General features: G+C 61.3%; 1 protein-coding gene across 4 annotated transcripts in view; it reads left to right on the top strand.

Moving 5' to 3' along the window:
- CDC42BPB (CDC42 binding protein kinase beta) overlaps positions 1 to 12,582 on the top strand; it is a 75,670-nt gene that overhangs the window by 52,164 nt on the left and 10,924 nt on the right. For 3 of the 4 annotated variants that reach the window (XM_036429007.2, XM_036429008.2, XM_036429011.2), the window contains exons 13-25: positions 619 to 861; positions 2,007 to 2,117; positions 3,233 to 3,477; positions 3,561 to 3,666; positions 4,017 to 4,141; positions 4,706 to 4,811; positions 5,393 to 5,541; positions 6,039 to 6,133; positions 6,605 to 6,684; positions 9,733 to 9,822; positions 10,128 to 10,205; positions 11,273 to 11,378; positions 11,841 to 11,977. In XM_036429007.2, coding sequence (XP_036284900.1) covers positions 619 to 861; positions 2,007 to 2,117; positions 3,233 to 3,477; positions 3,561 to 3,666; positions 4,017 to 4,141; positions 4,706 to 4,811; positions 5,393 to 5,541; positions 6,039 to 6,133; positions 6,605 to 6,684; positions 9,733 to 9,822; positions 10,128 to 10,205; positions 11,273 to 11,378; positions 11,841 to 11,977 — 1,671 coding nt within the window. The remainder of the gene's footprint in view (positions 1 to 618; positions 862 to 2,006; positions 2,118 to 3,232; positions 3,478 to 3,560; positions 3,667 to 4,016; positions 4,142 to 4,705; positions 4,812 to 5,392; positions 5,542 to 6,038; positions 6,134 to 6,604; positions 6,685 to 9,732; positions 9,823 to 10,127; positions 10,206 to 11,272; positions 11,379 to 11,840; positions 11,978 to 12,582) is intronic. The other variant, XM_036429012.2, reaches the window with a different exon arrangement.

Raw genomic sequence — 12,582 nt, 5'->3', positions numbered from 1 at the left:
TTTCAAACCCAGGCTGCGGTGGCTCACGTGGTGTCCCAGCACCTGCAGTGCATGGTCTGGTGTGTGCCGGGGGTGCCCTGTGCTCCCCGAGTCAGAAAGCCGCTCTGAGCCCACGGGGCCTGGTGCAGGCACTCTCTTCCCCTCGCGGAAGCCACCCCCAACCTGTGCAAGTCCTGCTTCTTCCAGCCTCAGCCAGTGGTGCCCCAGGGACCAGAGCAGGGCGGTGGGGTCAGTGCAGCCAGCTCCCATCGGACTCCAGGAGAGGGCCAGCCGCCCGACTGCTCACAGTTCTTACTCTGAGCAGAGTCTCAGCCTTCCTGGTGTCAGTGCCCTTTCCGGCTCTGTGGTCTGGGTAGTGGGGGCTCTGGTTACATAACGTTTGCCGCATTCATCCGCTCCCTTTGTGACTGTGGGCGGCATTGAGGCATCACCGTGCGGGGTGTGGGGCGCTGTTCCCCGGGCTGGGGGGGGTGGTCTGTCTGGATGGGGCTCAGCCCGAGCGCAGGTGCACGTCCAGGCTCACACAGCCGATGGGGGGAGCCTCGGACCGTGCTGTCCCTGAGCTCCCAGCCTTCCCACCTGGACAGCAGGTCCAGCAGCGTCATTCTTTCTGCTCAGCAACTGGTGGAAGCGTCAGAGCGCCTGAAGTCGCAGGCCAAAGAGCTGAAAGATGCCCACCAGCAGCGGAAGCTGGCCCTGCAGGAGTTCTCGGAGCTCAGCGAGCGCGTGGCAGAGCTGCGCGCTCACAAGCAGAAGGTGTCCCGGCAGCTCCGCGACAAGGAGGAGGAGGTGGAGGCCGCCATGCAGAGGGTCGACTCCATGCGGCAGGAGGTCCGCAAGTCCGAGCGGCTCCGGAAGGAGGTAGGGGCAGGGGCGCGGGCTGCACTGGTGGGCTTTCGTGTGACCCCAGACCGGTAGAAGCTGGCGCAGCACAGCCACCAGGGTGGCCGTGCACTCAGGTGAAGCCGAATGGGTGGGTCTGACAAGCGATGGCTCTGTGGTCCTCAGGAGAGACGCCTGCAGGGCTGGGTTTTGAAGTTTCCTTGGAAGCTAATGGAGGTTCACGCCCAACAAGCATGTCGTACACGTGCCAGTGGGATGCAGCGGGCTTCCGGGATGCGCACACACACACACACACACACACACACACACCCGCGTCCAGCATAGCCAGATGGGGCTGGCTCAGCATGGTCCTCACGCAGGCAGGCCAGTGGGGCCTGGAGAGCTGGTCTGTGTGGCTTGTGGCTTTCACGTTCCCTACGTTAGACGTGGAAAGTGATACTTTTTCATTATAACAGTAAACACGTTACAAATGAGCCTAAATAGTGTTTTAATTATTTTCCCCAAAAATGTAGGAAGAAGAGTGGCAATTTTTACATCTTTGTCCTTTTCTTAAAGAACTGGCTGAACAGAAAACACCTGTGTTCTGTGTGGTGGGCACTGTCTGGGCACGGACTGGGCTTGGACCTGGGGGGAGAGGGCCATGGGGAACGTGCTGTGAGAAGCCTGCGGGCTGTACTCCCAGCAGTGGGTCTGAGCCCAGTGGCAGTTCGTCTTCAGTATTTGGAGGAAGCCCCACGCTGTGCTGCACAGAGGCTGCCTGTCCGCAGCCCGTTGGCTGCTGCAGCCCGTTGGCCTGTAGTTGCAGCCACTGTAATCAGGGAGCTGCGAGCACCGCCATTGGGACGAGGGTGAGGGGACCTGCTGCTGGGCCTGCGGACCCGCTGGGAGCAGAAGTGCTCCATTTAAGCACTTCCTCCAGCATCAGAGAACACCGTCTCAACCCAGTGCCTTTCTCAGCGTTTCACAGCAAATTACCATTTATGTTAGAGTTTAACGTTGGTTTACTAACCAGCCATTCCAGTCAAGCCCTGAGGCCTGCTCCTCAGACTTGACCAGGAGATGAAACCTGGGGCAGAGTGAGGTGAGAGCTCACAGGATTCTGCGTGCTGAGAGACCCGGTGGGCAGGGAGGGTGCCTCTGAACCGCACTTCTCCGTTCTGCAGCTGGAAGCTCGGCTCGAGGACGCCGTGGCCGAGGCCTCCAAGGAGCGCAAGCTTCGCGAGCACAGCGAGAGCTTCTCCAAGCAACTCGAAAGTGAGCTCGAGGCCCTCAAGGTAGGCCTGCGGGGCCCCGCTCCCACCAACAGCTGTGACCCTCCCTCCTGGCTGGGGACTCATCCCGTCACTGGCACCTGTGCCTCTGGGCACCTGGGTTTCGTTTCTTTTCTTTTTATTGACTTTTTACAGAGAGGCAGGGAGAGGGATAGAGAGCTAGAAACATCGATGAGAGAGAAACATCGACCAGCTGCCTCCTGCACACCTCCTCCTGGGGATGTGCCCGCAACCAAGGTACATGCCCTTCACCAGAATCGAACCTGGGACCTTTCAGCCCGCAGGCTGATGCTCTATCCACTGAGCCAAACCGGTTAGAGCTGACTAATCTTTTTCTAAACTCCTGGGCCCACTTCTGGGAAAGCTCCTCAAAGACCGGTACTGCCACTGACAGAGAGGAGACAGGCTGGTCGTCCGTGGCCGGAGGCAGTGGCGAGTGACCAGGGGCAAGGCCTGGAGTGGGAAGAGGGCGGTGGGCGGCTGGGCTCCCGGCTTACCACCTGCAACCCCAGAGCCTCTGCCGGCCTAGCCGAGGGCTCCTTGTCTGTGAAAGGAGACATTGAGGCTCCTCTCCCTCAAACCCCCTCCCAGCCCCTGGTGAATCCACCACCTCTCCCTGCACATTCTCAAGGTGTCCGTCTCTTCTCATCCTGGCTGCCACTGCCTGGCTGTGCGTCCAACCGCACTCCTGCCTCCCCCAGTCTTTGTCACGTCACCTGTGTGACTGTCTGTGGTTCCCTGGTGTGTGTCCGTCATTGCTCCTCGGCTGCAGGAGAGCAGAGACGTCACGTGGCCGGAGCCACAGGGGCCTGACAGAGGCGGCCCTTAGAGTACTGAGCGGGAGTGCTGGGCAGAGGGAGACGAAGCATTCGCAGTGCAGTGCGCACAGTGTGAAGGCCTCGGCCCTGCAGGTCTGGCACGTCCCTCCTGCAGGGCAGATGCTGTCACCCCCAAGCTGCCCTCCTGAGGACCACCTACCAGGCTCAGCTGTCACAGGGCTGTGCTTGCCGTTGGGGGCCCAGGCAGCAGCTTCCAAGGGCCTGCACGTGGGAGGGAACACGGTGTGACCCTGAGGGAGGGCAGGGAGGGGTGTGACCTACCTGAATCTTTGTCTCCAGGGTAGGCAAGGGGGCCGGGGACCAGGTGCCTCCTTAGAGCATCAGCAAGAGATTTCCAAAATCAAGTCTGAGCTGGAGAAGAAGGTCTTGTTCTACGAAGAGGAGCTGGTGAGGCGCGAGGCCTCCCACGTGCTGGAGGTGAAAACTGTGAAGAAGGAGGTGCACGACTCCGAGAGCCACCAGCTGGCCCTGCAGAAGGAGATCTTGATGTTGAAAGACAAACTGGAGAAGTCGAAGCGGGAACGGTGAGTCCCAGCTCCTCCGTGGGGGAGCCGCAGGCTTGTGCGGCGGCCGGTGGGCCGTGGCTCTGACCCTGCCCCTCCCGCAGGCTCAGTGAGGTGGAGGAGGCAGTGGGCAGCGTCAGAGACAAGCTCGAGCGAGACCGCGCCGCGCTGTCCGAGGAGAACAAGAAGCTGGCTGCCGAGAAGGAGCGGGTAACGGAAGGCGTGGGTTGCTCGGGAGGCGGGAACGTTCCGCTCGGATGCTGGCAGTTTATGTTTTAAGCATTTTTATTTTTAAAGGACGCAGTGGTGATCTTTTAAACGGGATGCTTATATTTGGTTAATGGATGCTGGCTTTCTGAAATCACTGGCTCTTGATCCCTTTTATGTTCAGATCTGCATTGAAATGTGACTGGAGTCAGATACAATAAAAAACCCACATCCTGAACCTCCTAACGATTAGAGAAAACTCAAAATCTTCAGAACGTGTAGTTTGAGTAATGCTAATGTCCTGTGTGCAGGCGCCAACTAACCCGCTGTGTGGTGCGATGATTTCCTTCCAGCTCTGCTCCTTCGTGGACAAGCTCACAGCCCAGAACAGGCAGCTGGAGGACGAGCTGCAGGACCTGGCGGCCAAGAAGGAGTCGGTGGCCCACTGGGAAGCTCAGATCGCCGAGATCATCCAGTGGTGCGTTGGCCCGCCCAGGGGCGTGACCAGGCTCAGGCCGTTGGCTGGCCACCCAGGGTGCGGTTTCTCCGGCTCCGTCTTCCTCTGTGACCTCGTGCACCTCCCGCTAGTTCTCTGCGGCCCAGGCACAGCCCTCCGCCGTGCCCGACAGCACTGAGGTCAGGTGGCCGTTCTGCCCAGGGCCACTGCACTGAGCAAAGGTGCAGAAGCAGCCACCGGCCTCTGAGGTGTGGTGAGGCTGTGCAGAGACACCTGTGACCAGCACCTTCTTTTTTTCAATACGTGCTTTTATTGATTTCAGAGAGGAAGGGGGCTGGAGACAGAAACATCAATGATGAGAGAGTCATTGATCAGCTGCCTCCTACAAGACTTACACTGGGGAATTGAACCTCCTGGTTCATAGGTTGACTCTCAACCACTGAGCCACACTAGCCGGCCTAAGGGGCATTCTGTTGTCACGGGGACTGGTGTCCCAAGAGAGGACGCTGGGTCCCTGTGCCCTCAGAGAGGCGGGACTCGGGTGCTCCTTGCTCCAGGCACTCACAGACCTGTCCCCTCCCGCAGGGTCAGCGACGAGAAAGACGCGCGGGGTTACCTCCAAGCCCTGGCTTCGAAGATGACGGAAGAGCTGGAGACGCTGAGGAGCTCCAGTCTGGGGTCGAGGACGCTGGTGGGTCGTGCCCGGAGCTCACGCTTTGTCGCCGGGGGCTCGCGGGGGCTTTGGCCGTGAGGGGCCAACACGGTCCCTGGCTGTGGGCTTGATTCCCCAGTAAGGGGCGGGCAGAAGGCAGCTGATAATGATGCTCTCTCATCACTGATATTCCTCTCCCTCTTCTCCCTTCCTCTTTGGGGGGGAAAAAATTACATTAGAGGACCTAGTTTCTTCTTTAAAAATTAGTGAAGTTTTACAAGATCTCTAAGAAAGAATAAAGGCCATAAAGTGTTGAAAATAAAATTGGCTGTGATGGACTTTGATAATATCTGAGAGTTAACTTTTAAATATGATAAAAGTTTTAAGGCAGGACCCTCGGGGGAGGGGGGTAAGGGCATGTGCGGGGGTGGGGGAGGCCGGGGAAGGTCAGTAGGGGGGAAAAGGAGACGTACGTACTAATTGTAATACTTCAAACAATAAAATAAATTTAAAATGCTAAAAAAGCTGAAGGCTAGAAAAGATGAGTTTGTCATTTGTTAGCATTAATTTTGTGAAGTCAGGAGGTTGACGTGTATCTTCGTTTGAACCTGCGCACCCAGGACCCGCTCTGGAAGGTGCGCCGCAGCCAGAAGCTGGACATGTCCGCACGGCTGGAGCTGCAGTCGGCGCTGGAGGCCGAGATCCGGGCCAAGCAGCTGGTCCAGGAGGAGCTGAGGAAGGCCAAGGACGCGAACCTCTCCTTTGAAAGGTGCTTGTCCTTCCGTGGGGGCCTGGGCACGCCCCGAGCGGGTCCTGCGCCAGCCAGCGCCTGCTGTCCCCTCACAGCCGAGGGGCTGAGTGCGGGCAGGTGTCCCCCCACACCAGTGCAGAGCCAGGAGGTGATGGCAGGTCCCCCAGCGCTGCACTGGCTGCTCTGTCCCCCACAAAAGCCTGGGAACCCCAAGACCCTGCGCTCAGGAGGTGGTAGCCACCCTCTGGCCTGTTGGGGGAAGACACAGGTATCCAGTCGGAGACCCGGGGCTGGGTGTCCTCAGGGGCTCAGGCAGTCCAGAGAGGAATGTCCAACACGCCTCAGGCTCTTGATGCACGGTGTTTACCGTCCGTTTGTGTGTCCAGACGTGTTAGGGGGAGGCCGCCCCGTCAAGCCTGTGTTTGTCCGCGTGTTTGTGGAGCCCTGGCGCGGCCTCGCCCGCCTCCCGCAGGTGGCCTGGGCTCTGCACCGACCGCGCCGGTTTCTCATTTCAGTAAACTAAAGGACTCGGAAGCAAAAAATAAAGAATTAGTAGAAGAAATGGAAATTTTGAAGAAGAAGATGGAAGAAAAATTTAGAGCAGATACCGGTAAGTTAAATGACAAATTCTTACATTTTTAAAGTATTATAAGCCCTTTGTAATGGCATGGTTTTGCTTTAGATTTAATTTCTTTCAGGGTTAATAGCTTTTAGTGCTTTGAAGACAGTACTTAGTCATGCCAAAGCCAAATTCTGAAATGGGTGCGTCCAATGGTTCGCTCCCCAAGGTCACCACAGGTCTGGGGCGTCCTTCCTATGTTTTGTCTTGAAAGAATAGAGCACACACACACACACCAGTGTAGTTAGACGTCACATCCCATGACTGAGGCTCTGCCCTGCGGCTGGCTGGTCGCCGTTCCAGCCTTGCTGTCCTGGCACCTGCTCTGTGTGGCCACGGGCACAGCATTTCCCATCCCGTCGCTGTGTTTTGGGGTGAGATGTCCAGAGTGAACCATTGACATGGAGCCTTCCGTCAGCGTTAAGAGTCTTATGTTCTCACCATGACTGTCTCGTCTTACAGGACTCAAACTTCCAGATTTCCAGGATTCTATTTTTGAGTATTTCAACACAGCCCCGCTTGCACATGACCTGACCTTCAGAGTGAGTAACTGCTTTTTACCAGCGAAAAGCGCCTTGGTGACCAGTTAGTTAGTGCCCTGTGATCTGACTCCTGTGCGGCCAGAACACCAGCCAAGCACCACCTGACGCTGACCTCAGGCTGCTCTGTCCAGCCTGTGTGTGCAGTGTGTGGGTTAGAGGCCTGCAGGGGCTTGAAATGCTTCCCAAGATGCTTCCAGAATTAGAGCGAGGAACCGCTCCGTGTCCTCAGGGCAGAGGTGGCCTGGGCCTCTGCCTGTGGGACCCCAGGCAGCGGCTAAAGCACAGCCTCGCACCGTAGCCAGGGAAGAGCAGGCAGACCTTTGGGGGCATCCCGGCTCCCCGCTGGTCTCCCCGACGGGTGGAGGCCCCTCGCTGCCGCCGCAGTTGGAGCTTGGGTGGCACCTCCTAGGGAGCGGGCAGTGCTGCCTGCGCAGGAAGTGGCAGAATGAGGGCGAGCCCCCTCCCTGTCACTCTGCCTCCCGCGGCCTCGGGCACCGCGCCCCTCCTTTCCGGAAGAGTAGGGATGGACCCCTCCTAGCAGCCTCTGGGAGCCAGGAAGGGAAAGGCCTGAGAGGGTCTCATTCCTGGGCCCGTGAGGTGCGTGCTGGTCTTCCCGCTTCATTCAGAAACGTTTCCGCCTGCAGCACAGGGGGAGTTCACGTCCGCCCATGTGCCTCCTGCCCGTGCCCCGCCCCCCCATCCTAACTAGTGAGAGTACATGGTAGGCATAGCGACTGGACTCCTCCCGAGTTCACGTCCTAAGGTCAGGCGGTCCTCCCGCGGAGCCGCAGCTGTCCGCGCTGTCCCTGTCGTGTGGATGAGGTGGCCTGAAGCCCTGGCTGCAGGTCCAGGGGAGCCTGGGACCGCGCTGAGCTGAGCTGTGCCGCCGGGTCCGGCCTGTGGACTGTGCCTCTGTGGGCAGTGCTGTGCCCGGCCCCGAGCAGCATCTGAGGCCACACTGCTCTGACGCCCCCGCCTGAGAGGAGGCAGGCATTTGGCGGGAATTCGGCAGGGGACACGGCAGTTCCACGCTTTGCGGAAGCCGTTAGGGTAAGGGGTGTGCCAGAAAAGGGCCGGAGAGGGCCAGTGGAGGCGCCACCCCCAGCAGCCTCGCCAGCGGCCGGCGCTCCTGGCTGGGCCAGCCTTTCCCGAACCCGGCAGGCTCGCTCCTCTGTCCGGGCACGGCCGCCGCCGCTTTGGAGGCGGGTATTGTCAGGGTGGCAGTGTGTCTCCCGGAGTCCTCGGCGCAGGGCGGTGTCTCGTTGTTGACTGTGTTACAGCAGAGAGTGACGGGAAGGGCGGAGAGAGAAGCATGGTGGGAGAGAACGGCATCGATGGGTTGCCTCTCACATGCACACACCCGGGATGGAGACCGCAACCTGGGCACGTGCCCTGGCTGGGCGTCGGACCTGCACCCTTTCTTGCTGAACAGGACGACATTTCAGTCAACTGAGCCACCAGCCAGGACTTTTTTTTAATAGAGAGAAACATGGACTCGTTCCACTTACGCACTCCTTCTCAGACGCTTGTATGTGCCCTGGCCTGGGACCAGACCCACCACTGCGGCGCATCGGGCACCGCTCTACCCGCCGAGCCGTGCGGCCAGGGCAGAGCTGCGTGTCCTGGAGGCTCCTCTGCAGCCCTGGTCCCCGTGCTGTGCGCCTGCGCCGCCTGCATTTCCGTCTCCGTGAGCACGTGCAGAGCCGGGCCCAGAGGCGGGTGCCCGAGAGGCCGCTCTCCTGCGGCATGGGTGCAGGGGGCCTCTCCCCTCGGGGTTCCAGCTCGGCCCTCTCACCGGCTGCACCGGGTGCTTCAGCCTGGCGGGGCGGGGCTTCGTGCCTGGTCCTCGGAGCCACACCCTGCGTGTTAGTGCTTTTCTGACTGCTGTTCGGAGCCTCCGGCCAGGAGAGAGGACCGCTACCTCCCAGGGGAAAGCCTGATCCCCTGGAGCCTGTCTCCTCGCCCCACGTCACACACGCTGGCGGGCGCTGGGAATGATTTGCCCCACAATGGAGTCCCGTTCCCATGCACATTCTTACTGGGCGGAGTGACTGTTCTGTCTGTCCCTCCTCCACGTCCACACGACACCTCGTCCACAGGACAGTGACATCGCGGTTACGAGGGCCCCCCCTCAGCGAGCGCCCTTCTGATCAGCTCACAACTGCGTGGTGAACAAACGCTCCTCGTTTTTCTAGAACTGTGGCTCTAACGTCTACCATTCCTGTTACGGGAGAGGTGTGCTCCATCTGTAGCCTTGGTGGCTGGCTCTCCGACCAGCCTTCCCCCGGGAGGCTCTGCGTGTGCAGGGCGGCCACGAGGCAGGGCTGTGGGGCTCCCGTGGGCTCCGGCCGGGCACAGGCGCTCCCTGGTCTGTCCGTGCCATAGCCTTGTGTGGCTGCGCGGCTTCCCCATGTGGGGATGGTGTGCGCGCCTGTGGACAGGAGTGAGCGGCCTTCCCTGGGGAAATACTGGCTTCAGGAACGCTTCTCACATCTAAAGATGGTCTTAGGATGCAGCTTTAGCTTTCAATTGGCTTCAAAGCTTTAGCTCCAACTTCATATTAGAAATTAATTTGGGAATCTTGAGTTGTCAGAACAAAACATTGCTTTTCTTGCATCAAACTGTCAGGGAGACTCCCTCTGGGCGTAGGCCGCAGCCTCTGAGTCCCTGAGATGAGACGTGTCCGTCAGGGGCTGGCGCCTCCCGGGCTCCCCTTCGGGTGGCGGCTCCTGCCCTGGCTGCTGTAGGGGCCTGCCAGTCCGGCCGGAGGCCCCCGCGGCCGCAGCGTGCGGAAGGCTGGTTCAGGGGAAGAAGGCCTGTGCTGGACCTCAGGTCCCCAGAGGGAGGCACTTTGTATTACTTATGCGGGGAGGTACTTGTAAAATGGAGAACATGTAGTGGCTAGCTCTCCGACCAGCCTTCCCCTGTGAGGTTCTGTGCATATGCAGGACGGCCGCAGGGCAGGGCTGTGGGGGTTGTGTGGGCTCCAGGCTGAATTCTACAGAATGAGTTCTCCATTCTCACAATTCCTTGGCCTTTTCCCCACAGACCGGCTCAGCTAGTGAGCAAGAAACACAAGCTCCAAAGCCAGAAGTGTCCCCGTCCACACCCATGGCTGCGAGCACCGAGCAGCAGGAGGTAAGACTTGCCCTGGACCGCGACCCTCAGGTCTGCCCCTCGGCCCCGTGTCCACCTGCTGCTGGAGGCCCAGGCCAGCACGCTCGGTCCGCCCGCAGTGCCAGCCGAGCCCGACTTGCATTTCAGAGCTGCCGTGGGCGCATCGGCTACATGAGGCGTGCTTTGACAGGTGTCTCCACAATGTGGCGAATTAAAAATGCAGAACTGTTCATTATTGATCAGCTCCGGGGGAGGGATCCATGCAGGGCCTGGTGGTGGAGAGCGCGCAGCGAGCACGGCGCTCACCTGTCCCGCTTGTCTCCCAGGACATGGCTCGGGCCCCACAGAGGCTGCCCGCCGGGCTGCCACCTGCCTCCCAGGCCCTCGCTCTGGCCGGACCAAAGGTAAGCCTGGCTTCCCGGCCGCCTCGCTGTAGAAGCCCGTGAAAGCAGACAGACAGCGGGTGTGTCCTGTTAGCGGGCGCGCTGAGTGCCGTGCCAGCAGGGGTTTCGGGGCCCGTGTGACCCTCCCCGGCGCTGCCTGAGCGGATTTTCACAGAAACACGTCTGCGTTAGCTCTCCCAGCCCCTTCGCTCCCAGACCAGTTCCCTCTGGTCTGTGATGTGTCTGAGTGCCTTCTCCAGGCTTACTTGCGTTTGTCCACCTGCACAGAGAAGTCACGGTGTGTGTGTGTGGGGGGAGGGTCCCTCAACCGAGAACGGCTCCTGAGTGTGCACAGCCTCGTTGGCTTTGTCACGGCCTTGAGAGCCGTGCACACATGCCCCCAGGCCACAGCTCCAGGGCCAGGGCCCGCTCCGGCTTCCCTGGCCTCCGCCTTGTGGATGCAGCCGTGGCCTCTCGGTTCCCGTCACAATGGCCGTGCAGCCAGCACTCGGCTTGGTCTTGGGCGAGGTGGTGAATGGTGTGGCCGTTGGACTTGAGTCTCAGCAGCAGGGAGCAGGTGGACTGCACTGGGTTTTGTTCACTCCTCCTGCTTCCTACAAAGGCGCCGTTTATGTGGCCTGAGCAGTGAAGGCTCGGATTTTGCCGCTATTAGCCTTGTAGACGGCCCTTTCTCCATCCCGCCTCTTTCCATCATCCACCGCGTGGCGGGGTCCCTTCTCCAGCGTGGCTGGCTCCGCTCTGCTGCTGGGACGGGGCTGCTGCTCATCCTTGTGTCATTGCTTTCAGGGGGAGGCAGCTCTGGGGGAGCCCCGCCACCGGGAGGCGAGGGGCCTGCGGCAGCCTCCGCCCCCTGCGCCCGCCTTGTGTGCGCCAGGGGTCCCTGAAGGAGGTGTGGGGCGGCCTTTGGCTCTAGCTCCTCGGTGGGGGTTGCACACCAGGCGTTGGTAGCACTGCCCGGGCCACACACACCTCAGCATGGAGTCCACTGTCCGTCTCTCAAGATGGAGCCAGCGTTCCTGCGCTGGCCGCCGCCTCCAGCGCTTCTCCTCCTCCCTGTCCTCCCACAGCCCAAAGCCCACCAGTTCAGCATCAAGTCCTTCTCCAGCCCCACCCAGTGCAGCCACTGCACCTCCCTGATGGTGGGGCTGCTGCGCCAGGGCTACGCCTGCGAGGGTGAGTGTGCCCGCGGCCCCGGGGGAGGGAGCTGTGTGAGTGCTTGTGAGCCCGGCGAAAGCCTGGTCCCGGCCTCCCCCTGTGCCGCCTCCACAGCCTGGGCTGGGCCTTGCCACGCCCGCCCTCACTCACGTCTGCGTGCAGCCACCCGTGCAGCGCAACTGGCCAGGTCACAGGTGCCGAGTGACCCTGGGCTGGGCGGCCCGAGTGCCCACGCTGGTCAGAGCCAGTGCTCACAAGGCAGGGCCCGCCCAGGTTGGCGGCCATCACCCGTCCCAGACCTGCACGTGGTTCCTGTCAGGGCTAGGGGAGGACAGAGACCGGCTCCGGACCGTCCTTGCACATCAAGGCGTCCTGGCGCCCTGCCTGCCGCTGTCCGTCCTGAGCTGTGGGAGCGAGTTCAAACCACCCCTGGGTCCGGGCTCCAGCCACATGCCTGACGCCGCCCCCTCGCCCCTCCAGTGTGCTCGTTTGCTTGCCACGTGTCCTGCCGAGACAGCGCCCCCCAGGTGTGCCCCCTCCCTCCCGAGCAGGCCAAGCGGCCCCTGGGCGTGGACGTGCAGCGGGGCATCGGCACCGCCTACAAGGGCTACGTGAAGGTAGGACGCCCGGCCCTCGTGTTTGCACGGCCCTCTGTCTGCACGCCCTCTGTCTGCACGGCCCTCTGTCTGCATAGCCCTCTGTCTACACCTCCCTCTGTCTGCACCGCCCTCTGTCTGCACGCCCTCTGTCTGCACGGCCCTCTGTCTGCACCGCCCTCTGTCTGCACCGCCCTCTGTCTGCGGCCCTCTGTCTGCACCGCCCTCTGTCTGCACCGCCCTCTGTCTGCACCGCCCTCTGTCTGCACCGCCCTCTGTCTGCACCGCCTTCGTGCTGGTCCTGGGGCCCGGGCTGAGGGTCCACGGAAACACGTTCAGTCAGGCCTGCCCGCTCCTGGCCGGGCGCTCAGCCGGGCTCGTGAGGGCCCGTCAGCCTTGGTTCCCGGGCTCCTGGCCGTGGGCGTCCTTGTCGCCGAGCTGTCCACCTGTCTCCACGTCGCCTTGTCCGTGCTCGCCCTCCACAGCAGCCCTGACCCCCGGCCCTGACCGTGCTCTGGCCCCCAGCCTGCGCGGGCAAGGGAGCTGCTGTGAGAAGCCGGCCGCGAGGGGCACCCCAGGAAGCCCTGGCCTGAGGCCCCGGCGGTGCGTTGGCCTCGCCGGCCAGT

Source organism: Pipistrellus kuhlii, unplaced genomic scaffold (genome assembly GCF_014108245.1).
Source record: "Pipistrellus kuhlii isolate mPipKuh1 unplaced genomic scaffold, mPipKuh1.p scaffold_m20_p_97, whole genome shotgun sequence".
Lineage (NCBI taxonomy): Eukaryota > Metazoa > Chordata > Mammalia > Chiroptera > Vespertilionidae > Pipistrellus > Pipistrellus kuhlii.
Note: the sequence above shows the minus strand (reverse complement) of the source record. Positions and strands in the feature narration are given on the sequence as shown.